This window comes from Lonchura striata, chromosome 3, assembly GCF_050655825.1.
Source record: "Lonchura striata isolate lonStrDom1 chromosome 3, ASM5065582v1, whole genome shotgun sequence".
NCBI classification, from domain to species: domain Eukaryota; kingdom Metazoa; phylum Chordata; class Aves; order Passeriformes; family Estrildidae; genus Lonchura; species Lonchura striata.
The window spans coordinates 67,132,656-67,156,103 of NC_140705.1; the positions used below are offsets into that span (position 1 = coordinate 67,132,656).

At 35.0% G+C, this 23,448-nt stretch overlaps 1 protein-coding gene across 2 annotated transcripts in view; it reads right to left on the reverse strand.

Moving 5' to 3' along the window:
• FMN2 (formin 2) overlaps window positions 1–23,448 on the reverse strand; it is a 162,496-nt gene that overhangs the window by 67,870 nt on the left and 71,178 nt on the right. For both annotated transcript variants that reach the window (XM_077782126.2, XM_085576737.1), the window contains 4 exons: window positions 7,475–7,536; window positions 1,510–1,601; window positions 1,245–1,374; window positions 173–319 (listed from right to left, as the gene is read on the reverse strand). In XM_077782126.2, coding sequence (XP_077638252.2) covers window positions 173–319; window positions 1,245–1,374; window positions 1,510–1,601; window positions 7,475–7,536 — 431 coding nt within the window. The remainder of the gene's footprint in view (window positions 1–172; window positions 320–1,244; window positions 1,375–1,509; window positions 1,602–7,474; window positions 7,537–23,448) is intronic.

The following is a 23,448-nucleotide window of genomic DNA, read 5'->3' on the forward strand; positions in this document are numbered from 1 at the left end:
GAAATACATTCAACTCTAGAAGTGTGATCAGATAAGCATAGTAACAAAAGAAGTCCCTTCTACATGCCTTCATAAGCTTCACACCATTCACTCAGAAACAAAGTAATTTTCTGAGAATTTAAGAAATTTCTGAGGCCTTCTCAGGCCTTCAGGAAGTCTCCAATCAACTTACACTGCTCTTGACATCTTTCAGTTTTGGCAGGATATCTAATCCAAACCCATCAGCCTGTCCTCGTGTCCTGTTTCCACCATTCATGTAATTTCCAAAGGCAAGAACCAAACCCAGAACCCGCATAACTCCTGATTCATTCTTCAATGTCTAAAATACAGAGAAAAAAAATTATTTTCAAAGTTCCATTAATATTTATGGCTAATGAGAAGATTTGTTAATATTGTGTTTAGAAATAATACTTGTATAAAGACACAAATAAAGGAAGCTACATTCTACTGCAACATGTAGAGGTAGAACAATGTTAATATGCAATTTTATATGAATGGAGAATCTTATCTCCAAAATGGATACTTAGAAAAAAATAACAGAAAATCTGTACAGTATTAACAGATATGACCTGTTGAGAAAAACAAAATAGTAATCCTTAACTGATACTGACATTGAAAATGGTATATTTAATTTCACAAAAAATTCATCAAGATGTTAATAAAACACTCACATTGAAGAATTAAATATTGTCATTAAATAAAAGAGACTACATAGTAAAATATAAAACAGTTGAAATGGTTTTAAGTTATTAAAGTACTGATTAAACCTGCATTTAAAAGCTACATATTTGTTTTTCATGGGACTGCAAAATTCCACTAATCTCTTCCGTCTAGATGCAACATTGGTATTTCCAGCTGATTTTAGATATCAGAGATATTATTAAGTTGCACCTTTCTCAACACACACAAGGTTAGCTGAACTAGCATTCCTTTGAAAAAAAGAGTAATAACAGTCACTGTGAAGAGGGAAGATTTTGCTTTAACAAAAGGAGAAGGTGCACTGTTTTCCAGAGACTGATACACACTGATGGCAAAAGCATTATATAATTTAGAAGCAAAACCTAATCTTAAAATTCAAAATGATGTTAAAGTACAATCATAAATTGTTCCATTCTGCTAACTTTAAGATTTAAAATATTTAAGATATTTAAGTAAATAAAGTGAAAACTTTTGAAATATGAATGAAGTCTAACAAGATTAAAAACCAGAAATTTAGATTTATTTTTTCACAGAGCACAACTTACCTCACACAGTTTCTGTAGCAATTCAAGTTTGCGATGGATTGAACCAATGCTTTCTGAAAACGTTGACTGGAACAGGATGCAAAACACACGTTCTGAAAAGTTTGGAATCAGTGAGAGTTCGTAGAGGAACCTGAAGAAGTGAATAAAGAACAGTGAGTCACTGACAGTAGGTACAGGCTTGGGGGGTTTTATATACATATTATATTACAGCAGAGAAAAGTTTTCTGAAGTGAGCAAAACTGCTCTATCATAAGTATGTTCTTACTGTTCTGGCTTATCCAAAGACTTGGCGTTTTCTTTCTCCTTGGATGCCTTGCTATGCTTTTCTATTTTTTCTAGTTCATCTGATTGTGCTCTCTGGAATAAAGGAAAAAAATATAACAAAAAATTGTTGTGAATAGTTGAATATGCCCTTGTAGCAAATCAAATTCATAGATTATTTCTAGCATCTGCTTACAGTAAAACTATAAGAGTCCACAAAGTATAAAGCCCACAAAGTTTAAGTATAAATAAATCTGATGGAGAATAGAATATCTTGCAAATAATATTGACTGCTAGCAGTCTGCAAAGTATTTACTCATTCAATGATGCACTAAGACAATCTTAATTCCCAATTTCTCTTCTTTGCTCATTTACAAAGGGTTTGAATTGAAGGACTCAAGAGGAGAGCTGTATTTCTCTTCCCAGATTTGGTTACATTTGAATGTGATCTGATCTTTAACTATGTATTTAAATAATACATTTTTAAAAATAATTAAAACAGCTTTGTATTGTTTACTGCAATTTAAATTTTATTTGGGATTTGAAAAAAACACTTTGGAAAAAACCCTATATTTTATTTATAATGGAAATATCATACATATAATACACGAGTACTACTGCATAATTCTTTGTAGTAATAATTTCATTTTTATCTTATAAGCAAAAAAAGACAAAAAAAAAAACCAAAAACAAACAAAAAAAAACTGCCTAGTTTCTTGAAGAGCTTTCTGGCACACTGTGAATTGTCTTCTTCATTGCTCTAATCAATAGAAACTGAGCCTCACTTGTTTCTGTGCTCCAAGTTATGGTAATGTTTTTTTTCCAAACTGTAGTACTGGAGAATGGAATGGCATGGAAAGGAATAAAAGTGAAGTGAAAATTTCTCCTTCTGACCCTTCTTTTGACAATCATAGCAGTTTTCAAAAGAGATTCAAAACATTAATCTGCCCAAATTTTAAAAAAATGGTATATCTACCTTTATTCCTTTAAGAAAAAAATATACTCAGTTTTTAACTTTCTCCACCACAGAACTTGAGAACAACAGTGGAAAATTATATTCTAATCACTCAGATAATGGCAAAGTGTAAGATACACTGCATCTGCATTCTCTCTTGAATGCTTTTGCAGAGTTACCAGAAGAGGGATAGAGCTGTTTCAAATCATAATGCCTGCTTCATCAGGAACCTGAAACCAGAAATTTGGGATTGGACATTTTTTGAGATTGCTGAACATCTCTCCATTTGAAAAGGGAGAAAATACTGATGTGAAATGGAAACATGAAGAGATTGAAGAGTCATATATCAAAAGCCCTTCAGAGTTTCTCTTATTATTTCAAGAAGCCTGGAAATTACTGCAAGAAAATCACTTGACATTTTTTTCATAACAGTTAAAGAGAATTAAGTATTTTAGCAGAGAGCGTAAAACTAAATTGTTATTTGCAAATATTTTAGTATAAATATTGAGAATTCTCTCTCTTCCAGTCTTCTACACAGAGTGAAATATTAGAGTGCTTACCAGAGCAATCTATTACATACATGCATGTTCAAGCTCTTGATGTTTCTCCACCAAATCCCACGGGCAAAGGTTAGGCAGACTCCCTATTCCTTATTTAAGCCATTATTCTCAGGTTGTGTATGCAAAGAAGTAACAACTGTCAAAGATACAAAGGCTAAGCGTGATCCACTCATGGGCAGGCCAGAGGAAAACTCAAGAGAGAAGGTTTACACCTTTCATCAAAATCAAGAAGATGAAGCATACACTCCAAGTTCAGAATCAAACCTGAATTTCAAGTCACTACTTATGGCTCAGGTATCCAGGAATTGTGATCAATGGGTATTTTAAATTCTGACAGAAAAGGAATACTGTGTCTATTGCACAGGTATTATCAAAGATCATTTCTCAGACTTTTACAAGCTTTCTTTATTGCTAATACCTATTTGTTCACCAATTTACAGATGGATATTTTTAAAAAAGCTTTTCTATTGCCCTCCAAATTTGTGTCAAGAGAGAACACTTTCAGTAACTACTTCTCATAAAAGTCATTAACCTGATTTCATAACCACCTCTTTGAATGTTACTGCTCTTTCTTTCCTTGAATTTTAGCTAGATATAGATATATAGCATCAAAAGTGGAAAAAAAATATAATGCACTAGAATCTGATATTAACTATATCTAAAATCAGACAGCATAAACCTGAATTAAATTACTGCAAAAATATTCTGCTTCAGTTTAATTCTTTCCCCATTTTGTTCCAGAGTATGAATTTAGCCTGTATTTGCTCATACCAAAGTTCGTAAGGGCCCTTTTTCCATATCACAACATAAATCTTATACATTTCCTAGTTAGCTTTTTCTTTCCTTGCAACAGAACCTTAGCTCTGCGTTTTGATCAGTTTAAATGTATGAAATTTTATTTTTTTGCAAACTTGACTTTAAAAGTTTGTATTATATATTTCAAAAACATTGAGTGAGTTGTCTAAGGAATTTTGTCTACAGTAGCTGAAACAAGGATATACAGAGATACCCTGGTTAATAATAAATATATTCTTTTCAAGTTGGATCATCAGAACTCAAATACAATTTATAGGCTTTGCCAAAAAAAAAAAAAGACATCACATTGTAATTCCTAGTTTAAAATAAGAAAAAAAAAATCACAAGAAATAATTTAGGAGAAAGTTTGAATCTAAATGAAAGAGAAGCATCATGCACTTCAGACTTCTAGATGGCCTTTCTCTATTGTGAAGGCATTTTGAGGTTTTTGAAAGCATTGACCTAAGTCTTTTAAAGATAAAGACAGTGTAGTCAATTTACTGGGAGCCTAATTATGAAAATATGAATGTTTCTTTTGTGATGTAAAAAGGGCAAATCCATAGATGAAAGATAATAAATTATTAGAGAGCATTTTTAATCCATTTTTATACAACTGTTTTCACCTGCTTGTAAAGATGCAAGCAGAAGCAAACACACTTTGTTTCAGTGATACTTAAGCTACAACCCCAGGTGCTCAGAGGCAACCTGTTTTCAAAGTAAACATTCACTGATTTGCCAGTTGCTGTATTTCTCATCACAACCAATATGTCTCAACACCATACAGCAACTTGAATGAATTTTACCTGCCTTCTCTCTTGCCATTATAGCTGTCACCTGATAGCATTGTTATTAGAGAATTTGTAAAAGCATATTTAAGTATCATTTCCACATGTAGTTTTACCTACAAAGATTCTCCTATTAAAACTGTCTATATATTAATATATAACTCATTATCAACACATATGTAAACAACTCTTTACAAAGCAAGATATACAACCACACTTAAGAGCTCTTTGACTGTACAGTACAATGCTGCACTAACACAGTCCCTCTCACTTAATAGAATTCAAGTTAATAATATTAAATAAATTATTGAGGGCTTGGGTCTTTGGTGGGCTGTGGGCTTCTTAGTTTATAAAAAGTCAGTAAGATATATACAATTTCTTTGTGGTTTAACAGGAGTTTAATTCCTCAGTATACAGGAATTGAACCCTCGGGACTCTGGCTTTTGAAATTAGGGAGTGTTTAGGTTTGGAGACTGCCCAAATTTCATTCACGTTTAAGAGGGGAAAGCACTATGCCAGACACATGCAATCAGAAAAAATGATTACATTCTGAAGGAAGACTGTAAAACAAATGCTCCCATATGTTCCACACAGATAAAATAGGAAGACTGAGGGCTAGTACAGTGGTATTTAAATATCCAGCAAGAAAAAAATCTCAATCCAATTAAAAACCCCTAAAAACAAAAAATTAAGTTAATGGCTACAAAGTAAATGGATGCTGCAAAGTTATTCCCATTTACAACACAGGATGAGATTGAGAAATAAGGGAGGAATCAAACATGCCAGGCTCTCTGGTACCACCCATTACTTACAACAGTTATTGAACAATATTGTTATAATTAGCTAGCAAGGGAAGAAACTGCAAGGTCTGAAGTGCTTTGACAAAAGGCTGAAAGGAAAAATAGAAAACAAAAGTCAACTAATAAGAAAGCTTCTCTCAAGAGACAGTTTTATCAAAAAGAAAATCCAGGATTAAATTCAAGTCCCCTTATAAAATCCTTTCCAAGTAAACTGAAGGGTTTTCTTGTAATCTGGTTTTTGGTTGTGTTTTTTTTTTTTTTTTTTGTTTTGTTTTTTTTTTTTTTTCTGTCTTTGACCCAAGCAAATATAATAAAGTTGGACTGGTCTGTTTTCCATTCAAAACAAAGAAATATATTAAACATTTGAATATTTGAGTATTTCCTGAGATTTACACATGGTATTTTCCTTAATCAGGTCATTTCCTAGACATTTTCTGTAATAAGTGAAGGTAATTATAAAATAGACACAATGACATTTGGTTATTTCAATGAACTGCAAATTTGCAAATAATCCATTATATTCGGATTCTGAAGTATATTAGAGATGACATTAAGTAAACATTTGAAATGTTTTAGTACATTATCAATATAAGAGGAATACATTTTCACACCGAAAATAAAAAAAAATCTTGTTCACAATAAGAAAATATGCAAAAACTGATTATGACTGCAGTATCTATTCCTTACTTCCTACAAGAAAATCTCTCACATTCACACATATGTAACATATAAAATTAATTCAAAGTTTTTGCATGCTAAAAACTGCATGGCACGGAATATATATGTACTGTGTAAGGAAGCAGATTAAAAGTAATTTAAAATAAAATACTATAGACAGAAATGTTATGGAGCAAAGAAGCAAAGTGTTAATAGACATTTGGAATGTTGTTAGAATAGGTTTTTCTTTTGATCATTATCTTCCTGAGCAGCATCAGTTAACCTAGTTCTTCAGAGATGAATGGCAAAAGTCCTTTCTAGCTCTTGTCAGAATTTTGGGTGTTTTATGTTTTGTTTTGCGCCTCAATTTTTCTGTAAAGTGGACTAGAGCTTGCTATCTCTTCTTCTGCACCTCAAAGTGGATTATTTAGAGGGACTTCATAAACCATCAAATCATTCCAAAGCAGGTGACTAAAAGGTAAACTCTAAAAACCAAATATCTGAAAGGTGTGAAATAAATTAACATTATCAGTGTGAAATAAATTAACATTATCAAAGCTGCATGAGGGAAGTTATGGATCTAGTACAACAGCATACACTGGCTTTCAATGCCATTCTGTGGCTCACGGCTTTACATTTTATGTTTCCAAGTTCTTTGGAGGGTAAAGAGAAAGCCTTCTCACTCCTTCAAGAGATGTCTAGCCAGACCTCCATATATCCAGGCACTGACAGGGGTAATGTTCACTGGCCTCAGCTGAAGGCAGAAACATGCTTCTAAGATACACCATTTTTAAGTTTTTATATGACAGGCTTTGTCAAGCTTTAGAGCATACTTGAGCATATTCTGAATCCTTGATTTTACATACCTAAAGGTCAAATCCCTCTGATTATTACTACCAGACATTTATGAAGCCCCTGAAAGTTTATACTACTTTTTATTACATTACCTTAGAGTAATTATTTTCATTTCAAAGAGTTAAAATTGTTTTGGAGTAATCCCTGAAGAAACAATAATTAAATGTTCCACAAAGAGAATGATTTCTATTATAATTTTTTTTTTTCAGTTGAGCAGTATTTTTATATTAGTGAAATTACAAAATGAAGTCAAACGTGTAGAGTGTAAGGTTTGATACCATTGATCAAAGACTGCCACACCCAAGAAGCAACAAAAGGAGCAAAACTAATGTCTATTTAGTCATTTAGAAGTTGATCATGTAGAAATACATACACTTCATAAACACACAATGGCAATAGATGCAATTAAAATACTCAAGATTTTCATTAGTTTTGGGGAAAATAAAGTCCCTTCAAAATAGGACTTCTACAATCTTTCTGAATATTTTTGATGCCAACTAAAAATACCTTCACATGGACACACAGTACTCCTACATTTTATGGACTTCTTCTGATTACTCACATTCTCATACAGAGCTTGCAGCGTCTCTAGGTCAACCACAGAGTTGTCCAAGTTCACAACAGCTATAAAAAAAGAGAAAAGAAAAAGGAGTTAGTTGTTCAGGATGATAATCCAGCTGTGAAAGAAAGCTGGTCACAATACTCAGTAAGTTTTTTATGACCTACTGGTCATACAGCTTAAGGTTTTAACTTTATTAATGCCTTGAATAGTGCAGTATAGTATAGCTAGAAACCTGGCAGAGCCAGGTGTCAAGTGTTAAAGAATTCATCTCCCTCCCCCCAAACACACAAACATGATCCCACAAGTATGGCCATAGTCAGAGATCAGAGATAAGCTTTACATCAGACTTTCATGGTCCAGCTGAAAGCATTATAAAAATTTGTAAATCTGCACCATAGCCACATACACACACACATACACACAACAAAGCTCATTCCTGTCGCTGGTTGACTTCAGTCTTAAACTCATTAATCCATAAGTCAGCCAGTTAACTTCAAAACACCTGACAAGGGTCAAGTCTTCTATGCACTAAGCCGACACATTTAGTATGGATACAAAATATGCCTTTCCTGTTCCCAACCAATTCTGGCGCCACACACATACTGTATTTTTTTCAGCATCAAAAAACCCCTGTGGAACAGCTCAAATAGAGCTATTTCTATCTACTTAACCTGGATTAAAAAAAATAATTATTGAGGTACACACATTTAGAAATGGAACCCTGACTCCCCACTTGTTATAGAAATGTTTCACAATGCACAGAAAATATTTGTGCTAACTATTGAAAAGTTGTTCTCAGCTAATATGAAGATTTATTTTTTTCAAATAGTGCTTTTCAGTCTTCTTACATATTTTTGCAAGCACAGTAACCATTCATTTAAAAGCTATATAAGTCAAATTTTCCTAATCTAAATCTTGAAATTTAGAATATTGCATTAGAATATATGTGATGGCAATTAATAATTTTTATCATACACCAGTCTTTTCCTACTTTGCACTTCATTAATTTGTACCCTTTTTTTTGTAATGGTCTTTTTGTGTATCTCTGTGTGTGTGTAGGTGCTGCAAGTGCACTTGTACAATAAGCTCAATAATTCCCTAGGTGAGATTAATCTAGAAATTGCAACTTTGATCAGCGATAGAGACCCAGCACCAAGTTAATTTTTGTCCCATAAATTCATGTCCTTAACAGTTACAGAGAAACTCTGTATACACTTAAAGACTACAGAACATAATTCAAGCTCATGTGTTTCTGATTGCCATCTAGAGATAGTACTCTGAGTCTGGGATTTATCATGTTTCCCCTTTCCAGGCCTGAAACATAGTTTTAGTTGTAGTATAAGAAAATTATAAACAAAAAAGTGTTGACCTTGATTAAATTAAGCAGGTCACACTGTATCTCTAAGCAGAGCACAATGCTAACTTTTAGACTAAACCAGATTAAAAAAATCTTTATTTTTTCAGAAATAATGTGGTTTTTTTTATTTTTCCCTTACAGAAATCAATGTAGCAGATAATGCTGATGTGACAGTTAACAGTTCAGAAAACAACATGTTTTTTGTTTTCTTTTGGGGTAGGGGGCACATGCAAAAATCTGCTACTAATTATTTGAGGTATTTTTAAACTTCCCTCCCCATCCAAGTGTTATAATTGTTGCAACAGAGACTGAAAGATGCTCTCCACACAAGGCACGGTATTATACATTGTATTTAATAACCCCTGTTGCTCAATCAGACTATCTGTATGCTTAAAAATGTGCCAAATTTGCCTTGTAGAACTGGACACTAAAATTAGCATGCAAATAGAAACTGGGTCAAGATAGGTTTGAGAGTTCTACTTTAAGAAAACACTAACATCAAGGCCTACATACAAACAGCTTTATTAAACCCAGGATATATTATGAAACTCAGCTTATAACATTTCAGCACTTTTATGCTTATGCAATGTTTTAATCTATGGACACACTTACAACCCTTCAACTATTTATTTGGAGTGTGGCTGTCTTCTCCATACTCCATCCCCCTTCCTGTCCACTCCTGCACTAAGAAATTCAACCTAAGTTCCTGCCCTGACTTTTGCTCAATGTTAAGATCACCCACGGATTACTCAGGGAGCAATAGAACACTTTTGTTTGAATGCTTGCAGGAGATAAGAGAACGCCTGGCAAACACAATGGTGCCAGGTCTGTGTACTTTCAACAAAACAGGTATGCAGAAAAGTGTACATACTTCAGGGAGCTGCTTAAAACAAATCAGTCGGAGACAAGGACATTGAGAAGTTAGATCCTAGGATATATCCTTCAAGTCTCTGCCTCCAAAGAGAAATATATTTCTATATGTTTCATCTAAACCTGTATACGTTCATAAGTAGCACCGCAACATCTCACTAGGATTTTTCCATGTACATCTTAGGTGATCCTTGTACTCTGAAGAGTGAGGTTATGAGCTTCTGTTCTTAAGTAAACCTGCAGCATTGCCATACAGAACATAATACCTGGCAAATAAACAATTGCATATTTAATTCCATTATCTAGGCAATTTGAACTGAAAAAAAAATGATGTCTCCTTATGTAGCCAAACTTAGTAGTTAAACATGCCCCCTACAATCAGCATGACTACACAAACATCTAACCAAAGGATTCCATATGTGATGGCAACAGAATGATGAAATGCAGACAAAGATTAATTTCCTCGTATGAAAATATTTTTAGCCGCGCTGCAGTTCCAGTGTACTTTGATGCAAACAACTGGAGAAGGGTTTGTATTAGTCTTGCAGAACTATCTTGGATATTTCACCCAGGTCATTGGTTTAGAAAGTGATTTTTTCTTGTTTCAAAGCTGACATTGAAATTTCTTGGCTTCAACTATTATGAAAGTGAAGAATATCTATTGGCTTTTGCTCTAACAGAAAGAACTTTAATCACATCAGAGCCAGGAATTTAGTTCTTACTGTCAAGATCTCACAGTTTTGTTATTTTCTTGCATTCCTATTGCCACTGCTGCCAGTTAAACCAGCTTCACTTTCAAGCCCTAAAACTGTAAAATTTTTTGATGCATATATATAATATTATGTATATATACAAATACATAGATATACTTAAATCAAATTTGAACCAAGTATGTCTACATGCCCACAGAAAAAATTAATGGAATTACAAACCACCAATTTATTTTTCTATTTAAGCAAGCCAGGGTCAACAGATGACTACAAAAAATCCACCCAGTAAAATGAGGGGTTGGGGATCAATCACAAATGATTAGTTGATACGATGAAGAACAGAGAAATAGTTTCAAAGGCTTTATAGCCAAATTAAAGGGTTTAGGGAACTCTTGCTGCTCCTCAGCTTTACTGATATTGTCACTGTTTTTGTCACAATCTAAACTGGTATATATATTTCTGCACAGAAATTATATCTTATTATCTAATAGCAAAATATGAAAAATTTAGCAGAATGGAACAGTTTTCTTTCCATTCTGTATTTCTACCGTACAAATGGAATAATATATATATATATATATATACTCATATTAGAAAAGGCAATTTAGATATTAGATTGAAGCTAGAAAGACAAAAGAAAAATGCAAGCAGAGAGACAAAGATGTTCTATTTTTACCAATTGATTTGCAAGTGTTGAAGTTATGTTCCCTGACAGGAGGATATGTTGTTTTTTAAAAAAGTGAGATTAGGGCACATGATAATATTTGGAGGCATATTTGAACTGAAAACTGATGGATCTTCCATATACACAGAAGACAATTTAGAACAGAGATACAATTTAAAAAAAAAATAAACCAACAAGACAAAATATAAAAACTAAACCAAACGATAAATTATCACCACCCTCAAGTCTTCAGGGCAAGATGGTAACCAAGCCAACAACAAGATCAAACTTCTTGCCAGCAAATGTAATCCTGAAGAGGAAATGCATGAGAAAATGCCCTCAGCAGGAGGCTGCAGGATGACCAGTGTATTGCCAGGAAGACTATAAATGGAAGTTGCTATATCTTTTCCTTTGTTAGACAGATGACTGCTGTTGATGGTTATATATCTAGGAGCACATGAACTACCAGCTGTCACTAAACCAAAGCCAAAGTTAGGCAACGCAGACACAGCAAACCTACATTTCCCTGTGGCTACAGATCTAAATCTACCAATAGTACCACTTACATAAGCTGTTAGAGAAAGGACAACTTCCTACAGCTACCCAGTCTTTGGAAACCCTATTTTGTTTCGAAGTCCAAAGCTTTGGCATTTCCTTTTAAAATGAAAAGGCCAAAATTCAAAGTTTCCCACTGAGTAGAATTTCAGAAAGAAAAAAAAAAAAGTGTTATAAACCAGATCCTTTGGATCCAACTTTTGTGTCATAAAACTCTCATTAGCACAATCACATATGGATGACTTCCAGAAAACTGGTATTCAGTTGAATTCTTAGTCTTAGCCTTCCCTTTTCTCAGGGCAGGTTTCAAATCACACTCCATTTCTCTGGCCTTTCTAAGTATGCTTCCTAAGCTTTTCTGTCTCTGGACTCCATCTAAAATTACGTGTCTCCTTCTTGAAACCTCTTGGAAACACTGCTGTGTCCCAAAAAACTGACTAAGCATTTTCCAAATCCTACTTGACTGATAACAGATTACAGTTTAAGTCATCATAAAGAAGCAGTAGCTGAATTAAAACCATGTCTGAACCTGTACTGCCCTACTCAGATCCATCCTTCAGGAATACAAACAAGCAAACCACCTATCCAAATAATTTCTGCTGATTTCCACCTCAATTGACTTCTCCATGACTCTCCAAAAACCAAGCAGCGTTGCTTCAAGAGGCCACTCCTTTTTTCCTCCTGCACATCTTTGCCTCCTTGCTCTCACATCTGCTCTCTTTCTCCAGAAGAACACCAGGAGTTTCTGCAAGACTTCACAACTTCTCTGACAAATGGCAGAAACAGATGGTCAGTACAGCAAAATACAAAGGCAGTTCTATTCTTCTTCACTGAGTGAAGGACCTCCTGTTTCTGCAGCAACTAACCACAGTACTTTTTCCACACACTTCTGTGTGTGGCACTCATCTGGGGGTTGCTCAGCTGCTACGCCCTTCGTGAGACTCTAACATGGCAAGATTATAGGCTACTGAGAGGTTCCAACTTCCATGATACTTTTTCCAGGCTTTGATCCCCAGACATTTTTATTCCACTGAAATAATTTATACCCCAGGAATATTACTGTAAGCTGAAGAGTGAAAAAAACTGAAAAGGCATAAACCAGTCTTACAACAAAAAATTGATTCTGTTGTTATTAAGTACCTGTATCAATATATAAAAATATAGAAACAGTAAGCTTTTTATAATCAGAGTCTCAAAACTGCTACATAATTTTTTAGGCAGAACAGGACCATTAAAATTCATTCAACCAGATTTCACAGGACTTATAATTATTTTAAATTATCTAAAAAGGGTATTTGCAAGAAAAATAAAGGGCATATAAGTATGCAGTATGTCCAGTGTGTCACTTTGAATGATCTTCCTTGAATTATTATTTCTAAGTTAATTAAAAACAATAGCTTCCTCAATAAAAATGTACAGGCAGTAAATTGATATTGGCAAAACCTTAAAAATTTGAGAACTCTGTACAAGAAAAAACATACAAGTCAGATAATATAGAGCTTGATCAACTTATGCTTTTATCAACAAACAAAGAAAAATAATAGCTACAGAACAGATAGAGAATTGGTCTGTGAATACAGAATGGAAGTCTTCTCTGATAGGTGTCTTTGGAGGAAAATGCAACTTGACAGATGCAAACACAAGCAAACCAGGGAAAAAAGTTTAAATGCAGACAATTTCATCACGTTCATTGGAATGACTGAGAGCTGCACTGCTCAATTCATAAGTAGATGGGAAAACACCTGCATCAGTGTTCTCATCAACAAAAGAGCCAAAAGAGTCTAAGAAGGTGATCAAAGTGCAATGACTTCTTTTGCTCCTATAAAGATTATGTTTGGATATAATATCAAGCTACTTGCAAAATAAACCCAGATTTACATCCCATAAATACTTAGCATTTATATTTTAAAATAAACTAATCTGTAAAACTTTCAGTCTCTTATTGGTCACAGAAAATGCATGACTTCAAAACTTCATATCCCTTGGCTTGCCTCTCAGTCCCAACCCTGCTCCCCTCCTCCCTTTTCCCCACCACCCCAGTTTTTTCCTTTTCTCCCATATAATTTTTGACATAATTAATCTAAAATTTATAAGGTCATATTTTTATTGGTAATAGTTCCAACAACTTCACAACTACTGCTACTTCTTGGGATTTGTCTTTAAGTAAAAGAAATGTGTCCTAAATGGGACTCTTTGAAATAAATGTTGTATTTACACAACAGTGCTAAAACCTTATGTCCCTGTGCTAATGTAAGCTGTGGCAATCTCACAAGAGTCATGACTGTGTAATTTTTAAAGATCCTCAGAAAATAAGTGAAAGAAAAGAATTCTTAAACATGACTTCCATTACTTGCAAACCACCCCCCGACCCCCACTGAAAATTAGTAGGTGGGGTATGGCTGCACTGAGTTACCATAAATTAAAACTTCATGTTATTACTTACCCTCTTGCCCCCAGTACCTTTGTGATATACTTGTCTATTAAGAAATACTCAAAGTTTTAATCCTAAAAATGTTAAACTGCACAAAGTTAAAGTGCACTAGGGAGACTGGGACTTTAATACAGGTACATACAGCATGGTTCAGAGGCAAGACACCACTTAGAACTGCTTGCACACAGTTTTACTGTGGCACTAATTCACCTTGATCTAAAGCTTGTGTAAGAAACAAAATCTCCATGCAGAAGCCATGGATTAAGTTGAGCTGTTGCTTCAGACTGTTTTAAAATTACTTAAGAGTTTTAAACCTTCAAGAACATGCAGCCACATTTCTAGGAAGCAATAAAATAATAATCAATTTAGCATGAATATGTTTTGTAAAATGTGAAGTAACAAAAGTAGAAGACTTCATTGAAACTACTGAATCTTTGGCATGACTTTTCTCTTATAAACATAATTCAACTTTTAGACAGTTGTCCTGTTCCCTAACTTGTATCCCTAATATAAAAACTGTATCAATAGAGGTTTTCTACGTATATGTAAATATATATTCATGCATACAACAAAATATACCACCAGTTTAACAAAGCTGTACACAGTTAATATAAACAGTTACATTACATACATTTCAAACAAGTGCCTACTTTGTTAAGGACAGCAGTTACTGATTATGTGAAGTCAAACTTCATACACCTATACAGTTTGTTTACAAAAAGTGTGCAAGTTCAGCTCATAGAGAACAAATATATTTTGTTTGACTCAGTATGTCGCCTTCTTGTCTAGGCAGGAAAAAAAAAGTGGAGAGCAATGCTGTAATCCTTTCAGAATAAAATGTTTAAATACAAACATGATTGCCATTGTAGACTGTTTAATTTAGAGAGATTGTATTTCAGTTCTGGCTTTGAGAGGTTTGCTGATTTGACTATAGAGACTACTTCAATGCTTATCTTAATTGTTTAGATAAGATTTGTTTGAATTTGGCAGGTGAAAAAAACATGGGTGTGGGATATAGGAAGGCTGAGAAAAGACTGGCATTTAACCAGATTATGCGTATTTTAAACTACAGTGCATAGAGAAGCAAACAGTCTCAATGAACCTGTCAGGGGCTGGTCAGCGGGGAGTGAATTTGAAGTGTGAGACCGAGCGGCAGGATTCAAGATTTTTAACAAACTGAAAAGGATTACTATGATAACTCTCAAAACACTACAGAAGGGTTAACATAGTATACAAATTCTAATTATATAATACACATTTAAATAAGTTAAAAAAAAATAACTGTGCTTTATGATTATAGCAGGGGGTTGTTCAATAGGTTCCTGATCCTTAAATGCATTTTTAAAGTGTTTCAAGAACAAGATTTCAATATAAAATTAATATTGTCATATAGGTATATTTTATATGCAAGAATTTCTGTTACAGCAAATAGAATTGATTCTTTAAAAAACCCCAATGCCCCTTGACTTTTATTTCCGTATCAGTTTGTACTAAGCTTTTTCACTTTCTGGTTAAGATAGCACAGCATACCACAGGCATTTCATTTAGAGGTTCTCAAAAGAAATATACCTGTCAAGTACATATATTTTTTGGGGCAGACTACTAGAACTTGAAAGCTAAGGAATATATTTTTGGGATGTTTATATGTCAGTACATATTTACAGTGCAAGTTATAAAAACAAACTGTACAAACAAATCAGCTGCAAAAGCACATATGCAGTAGGTCTGGCATTGTGTATCAATCTGTCTGAAGACAGATATGTTTTGTAGCTTTAAATTCATTATTCAGATGACATAAAATTTGGATTTCCTGTGTGTTAAACTTTTATTTTAGATTCATATAGGCTGTAATGCCTTTCAATCTTGGTTTCAATGGCTTTAAGATCAGGCTAATTTTACCAGTGGTTGTGTAACTGGAAGATATTAGCAAGAATACAAATGAGACTTCAGGCTTCAAACTAATTGAAACATTGAATTACGTGTGGATTTTTTTTTCAGAATTCAAATTTGCTGGCTTTTGATTTAATCCCACCTAATCTATTTCTATAAAAATAGCTCATAGTAAACAAAGTCATGTCTAACTCAGAGAAGTGAAGCCCATAAACAGTGACAAGCTTTTTATTTCTTGCTTTAGGGAGCTCATTATAAATTATAAATTTAAACAAAATGCAGGAGGAGAAGGAAGAAGAAGAAATTTAGCTGGAACCAGCTTGTGAATTGCTGTATTTGAAGAATTTATCAGGGCAGATACCTAAGACAATTTTTTTCCCAAATAATAGATTCTCTGCAGTAAGCAGCTAACTTGGAATCTTAGCTTTTTTTCCTCAATTTACCCACAGTGCATAGTTAATGGAGCTCCTGGTGTGTCTGGTCTGCAATTTAGAATACATACATTAAACTATTTGTCAACACTAAAATAGCTAATAACTCATAGATAGAAAATTGCCAGCTCATAGATATGTAAATTGAAACATTACTACAAAGGAAAGAGTATCTTAGGCTTTCGTAGGACGCTACTTCTATCTTACTGCAAATATCTTTATCAATATTGAAAAGAAAGATATTAAAAATAGTGAGTAATCCTCAATGAAATCCAGGTGGCAGCAGTTATGAGAGAGCTGCTCTTTGCTGAGCAGACCTAAACTCACCCAAAGAATTGCTTTGATTGCACTCTTTGTAATCATGATCAGTGACTAATCTAAAACTCTCAAGGAGTGCCTAGAAATTAAAGCAATTTTTGAACTAGAGCTAGAACCAGTGCAGTATCAAAAACACCAACAAAGGAGACAGCAGAATAACCTCAAGAACTTGTCTTTCTATTGAATTGCTTGATCTATTTAACTTACACAAAGAAAGTTCAGAAGCTACATGATTACATACCTGTATGACATGATACCTGAAAGCAGACGTCTCTGTAATTTCACAGACCAAATGCATGAAAGAATAAAAGGTATCTGTACATTAATCTGGCAAATTCACTACGGAAAGCATATTTAAAGTGCTAAAAGTGAGCAAAATCAACCTTTTGAACAATGTTTCATGGGATACGTTGACTTCTCCATCATTTAAAGTATTTCTATGAAATCCTAGACTCACCAAAGCCAACTGCAAGACTTTCAGCAACTTCAAAGAAAGCAAAAGGTTGAAGGGTCAGAATTTCAGCTGGAACTCAAGATCATTTATACTGCTAAAACATTCATATTTATACAGACTAATAGCCTAAGGGAGAAATTAGCAGGCAATATTACATAACTTGCCTTATTTAGCAGCCAGAATGCTCTGGCTGCTCTTTAGTCTAAAAACCTAGACTTGAGCTGCATGTCTGCCCTTTGCTAGGTCTCTCTACCAGTCTTCTGTAAGATCAGCAAATTTAAATAATCTTACACATACTACATGGAATGTTGTTATCACTTGATGATTTACAACAGAAAGTACTACAAGTTCTTTTAACCATGAAGACACCTATTATCATTCAGAAATAAGTTTTCACTGTGGCTTCAGTTTGCCAGCTGTGTGTGATATCAGTGTCCATACTAGAAGGATAGGAATTGGTTAGGAAGTACTCCGTGGAAATGTGCAGGGTTTCAATCATTTTGCCTATAATTGCTGTACAAGCAATTGTTTTAGTCACAACCCAAAATGCAAATTTTCTTGGTCAAGGACTACGATTACAAAACACTTGAGAGGTTTCCACTCAAATCTAAATTTCTCTTTCCTTCTGTCAAATGGTGGTAAGTATCTCACTGAAAAAAAATTTACATACTCTCAAATTATTCTCCAAATCAAATTAAATTTTTTTTTGGCACTGCAGAGAGCATACTATGGTCGCCTAGTATTCTACATGTCTGCCCTATCTGATGTCTGGATAAACACACCAGGGATTTCATCGTATTAAGGCACGTTAAGGCTTTCATCAAATATTCTGAAGTTAGAGTACTAAGGAGCTACAGATGCTAAGAAAGTGATGTAATGATCTTGTGATCTTGTGACACCACGTTGTAAGTGTGGTGGGATTATGAAAATAATGCAAAAAGATTTTTGGCTAGGTACATGACAGATGACACAGCTTTACTAATTCAAATCACAATAATGTGATAGCTGAGTGCAGATGGATGCCTGTGTATGGTTTAAGTTCCATCTTTTTTCACACTCCAAAGCATTTCCCAAAAGCTGGTATTAATTCAAGGAAATAAAAGCTGGGATAACAACAAAAACCAAATACCCATGTATGCAGAAAACCAAAATACGTATGTTAAAAGAAAAAAACCCTAAAAGTTGTTTGGAACCACATATGTATGTTTCTTACAGTATAATGAGCTAGCTTTGACCTACTAACTGTAAGATTATGGGAGGCAGTTGATATTGTTTCAGTTCAGTAACACTGAGCTATGTTTTGTGTCTAGGTAGCAAAAGCAATTGGGACTTCACTAACAGAAAACACATTACATTGAAACACAAATGCCCACCCATCGCTTGGGGAGGTTTCATGTGAAACAGCAGAACAACAGAAATTAACCTGATCTTTCATTGCCGGTGGATAACAACAAAGCAAGAGAAAGACGAGGAAGCAGTAAGTAGGAGAAATCCAGGTACCTCATAAAGTGACAGGTACAAGAACACCAATATACTGACTGCAGCACGGGGAGCAGCGGGCACTCAGACTAAGCAAAAAAACCATGATTTCCCCGGCACTCTTCCTTACCCTCCCCTATCATGGATGATGCATGGACACAGCAAACTCTACCATCTTCGAATCGTGCTCTCTTCCTTGCACTCGGAGCTACTGTTTAAAGGAGCTATTGCCTGCGTGAGAGCCGTGCGAGAGGCTGCTCCTGGCGGAGCTGCAGGGTCCAGCGCCTTGCCCGGCCGGGCGCCTCCGGGGCGCTGCGGCAGCGGCTCCGCTCTGCCGGCGGCCGGGCCGGCGCCTCCCGGCAGGGGCGGCGGAGCGCCCGGGAGGGAAGGGCGGCAGCGGGCCGCTGTTGCCATCTGCTGCCCGAGCTGGGACGGGCCCGGACAGGCAGCCAAAGCCGCGGCGTGGGCGAGGGGCCGCGCCCGCCCCGCCCGGGGAGGAGCGCGGAGCGGGCATCAGCGAGGGAGGCGAGCCGGGACAGCGGCTGAGGTAAGCCGAGCTCAGCGGGGAAAGGCCGGGCTGCGAGAACGATGTGGGACTCATCTGACACTGCAAAGGGAAGACTTGTGTGTACTGGTGGATGTAATGGCTGCTCCAAGGGGAACAGAAGGACGATAATCAGTGTGACACTAACAATATAAGGCTGTACATGGTGCCATAAAGGGTTACGCAGCAGAAGAGAGGCAGCGAATATTGAAGGGAGCATTAGCCGGGTAAGATAAAGCAATTTGGTGTAAAAGATGTACCGTGCCCCCTACGGAGGAAGTTCGCACCTGAACAGAAATAAATAGTCAGTGCCGTCTTACAGATGACTCAACAAGCAGCTTAATAATGACTCCTAAATGGTATTTTACCATTTATGTGTAAGCCAGTATGCCACATAGTAAACATACTAGCATAAGGTTTAATCTGTTAGCCATATTTCTTGAGCCACCATTTGGATCTAAATTTTATGGCATCGGAGTTATTGCTCAAAGCAGCTAGGCAGATTTACCAAAGGAAGCGAGGTAACGCTTGATCGACTTCTGAATAAAGTACAAAGCAATTCGAGACACCAAACCAGCCTTGAACAAAATTTTTCCACAGGATAAGGGAATAAGATTTTTAGGAGTAACACCATAAATTTAGATTTTACAAACAGAAATTAGCTTAAAATTAGAGGATAGTTGAAAGCCTAAAGAAAGGCTGAAGGTCAGAAGAAAGCTTAAAGACATTTCATTAGAGCCACAGAGAAAAAAGTCAACTGATAAATTTAAATGCACCCTTTTCCCTCTCTTGTCTTTTCATATCCTCAGTATTCCTACTCCTCAAAATCACATATATGATTAGCATGGGAGACACCTGTAAATAGAAGAAACTCTTCAAAAGTGGAAATCAGCCAAAGAAAACAAAAAACAAAGTCCTGGAAGTTCAATATAAATTGGACAAGAACAAAAAGGTCTAAACCCAACTTGCCAAATGCATAAACCTAGTAATAAAACTGCTTTCAAACACATCACATGTATGAAGCCTGACAGGAAACAGCTGGGCATGCAGATAATCTGGCTGTAAAAAGAGCACAAAAGAGAGAGAATCAGAGAAGGTTAAACAAACTATTTTTATAAGGATTCGCAACCACAGAAAAGGTCAAAGAGGTTTTCAGACAAGTTCTATACTTCTCAAGTCATATGTTTTGGGCACTGTCTCAAATTGAACAAGCTTCAGAACAAACAACTGAAATTTTTAGAGGATTCCTCAGATGATACTGGAAACTACAAACCAGCCAGTCTTATTTTTATGCCTGGAAAATGCCTATGTGTTATACAGAAGAACAGGTTTTTTAAAGAACACACAGGTTTTTACAGAACAAACAACATAATGAGAAAGCAAGGTAACACAATTCATAGTAGGCACTCACAAGCAACAAATTAAGTAGCACTGTTTTAATGGAGTGTCTACAAAGGCCCAGGTAAGAATGATAAGGTTAATAAATCAAGTTAATACTGAATTTGCAAAAAGCTCCTCACTATCCTTACCTATGGTTTAAAAAAAAATTATGCTGTTGTGGTAGAAGTGGAGAATCTACTTGGATTAAAAGCACTCACACCAACAGACCAAAAATATAAAAATAAAAACCAAAACCTGCTCAAAAAAAAAAAAAAATCAATTACCAAAATGAAATATTAGATTTCAAAGTAGAAATTTGCATCATAGAAGCCTTCCTAGGACTTCTACAGGTTTCTGTGCTGTTTAATGAACATGAGGCGTCAATGTTCTCAGATATTAACACCACTTAAAAGCTGACCACAAACACATATAAAAGGATCTTTCAAATATTCAGTGTCAATACATGCAAAGTAGATGGGGAAAAAAAGAACCCAGACTAGAAAAGTCCTGCAATACATACAGAATTAGCAACTGCTGCCCCAAAGAGACACTCAGATTTTTTTCATAGTTCCCTGAAAACGTAAGCTCAAAAATTAGCAGCGGTGAAGGGCAAACAAAATATCAGCAACAATACAGAAAAAACAGAGCCTGAGAGAAGATGATGTGACCTCTTGGCACAGGCATACGGTGCACAAAGATCTTGAAAGCAGTGTGCAGAGCCAGTCACCTCCTTGGCAAAGAAAAGAAAGAATCATGGACTGTAGAGTGGTGACAAGGAAAAATCAAAAGAAGAGATAACATGTATGAAAGCTGTTCCAAATAAACTTCCAGTTTGAAGTGAACTACTGCAATAAGATAAGAAACCTACAAAAATTACATAATGAGCAGTCAGTGCCACTCAGCTTCTTATTTTATGATTATCTACAGAGGAGGTGAGGTACAAAGCTAGATAGATCTCCTCTTGGTCAAATATACTGTATAGTTTTAATAGATTTTTTTAAAAAAGATAAAAATACAGTTATAGGTATGATGAATGTTTAAAAAAAAAAGCTTTACTTCTATTTTTCTTGCAATGATACTAAATCCCCATTTTAACTACCTTGTATTTAAATTGTTAGTAGCTATATACATATTAATGGCATTAATTTTTGAATGAAAATTTTAGGTATGTATAAAAGTATCCAAATCTAACATGGGCATGAAAAATCATGAACTGTTATGGCAAACATCTTTATCTTTTAAACCTTTTCATGTAATGAAAAAATATGTAACTGTATTATCAGAAGTTCTTAATAGGGATTTCTTAATTTTAACAATGCTAGAACCTTTATGTAGTTCAGCAATAAGAGTATGTGTGTGTATATATATATACACACACACACATATAAGAGTATGACCAGTGGAAAATACTTCTGCTATAAAAGAGACAAAGTTTTCTTTCTCCCTCCTGCCACTCAATTTTTACAGTACTAATGTTAACAGCACACATTTTGTTGCTTTAATGCTTAGAATTTTGTAATCATCCCTCTTCTGAGCGAGTACACAGTTCACAAACAAGAAATAACAGTACAGGTTTTTTTTTTTTGTTTCTTCAGGGAGAAGAGAATGTTCCTGAAACTGTTCTTTAGCTTTCGAAGTTAGATCAGACTTACAAGAAAAAAAAAACATGGTTTCAACTGAAACAACAGACAGTTACATTTTCTTTCAAAACTTCTCTATTAAATTACATTCATATGGTCTTAACAACAAAAAAAATCTTTAATTATCCAAACTGTCCAATGTGGCAGTAATTAGTGTCTGCTGATTCAAATATTGTGAAGAAAACTCAGTATTATTTTCTGCATTTAAAACCCTAAACTTCTGTTTAAAATGCATTTTGTATTATAGAAAAAAATGGTAAAACCCTATAAATTTGTTTTTGAGTGTAAATGTCATATGACATGAAAGATTCAGTTCCTTTCTTGATTATACTAATATTTCTGTCCTCCATCATCTTGATTTACTGTACATATATTAAAATAAAAATATAACTGAAGTTGTATTTTTCCCATAACAACTGTTATTGCTTTATTGACCTTTGGTCACTGTAAACTAAGTTTCAGAAAATCTTAGAAGATAGAGGACTAGAGGCATGCTTTAAATACTCAGGGATGGTTTTCAGGACCTTCACCCACAGCTCAGGGGTTTATGTCACATCCATTGGAAATCCACTGGAAAGTCTGCCTGGTACCAGGGATATTTGTTGTCCTTCCTCCTCTGACCAGTGGCCAGACAAGGGCTCCAAAATCACTGCTCAATATAAAACACCGTGAGCATAATAACAGCATCAAAGCAATAGAAACATCTGCAGCAATACAAATGTGTGACACTAACTCTAGCCTGTATTCTATAGAAGTCATTTTGTGTATTCCGTTATTTTCCTTCCCAATAATTTCCCTAGAGGAGTTTGAAGAGTAATTATAAGTGAATAAAACATGTAACCATACAATCTAACAGCAGGCATAATGTGATGAATATGGTGGCATGAAGTCAGAAGAAACAGAGAAATAAGACGCAGAATTATGGTGTGAAGTTTTGAGGAAGTGCTAGTACACTAAGAGAAAAGCCTGCTGAATCAAGCCAATCTTTACTTGGGTGTTTCTCTGAAGAATCTAAATAGGTGTAAGAAAGGCTATCAGAGGGGAAGTTTAAACCATAATCTTTCAAGGTTTTGGGTGTTGGCACACACAATATTTGATTAGGAAAAATGAGAAATATTTAAAGAATTTCAATTCTCTACTAATAAACTGAAGTGACAGGTAAAGTTTCAGACTTTGTAATTAACCTTCACTGATTGAAATAACTTTATTTATTATTAATTTAATAAAGAACTACAGACTTGCCACCTCACA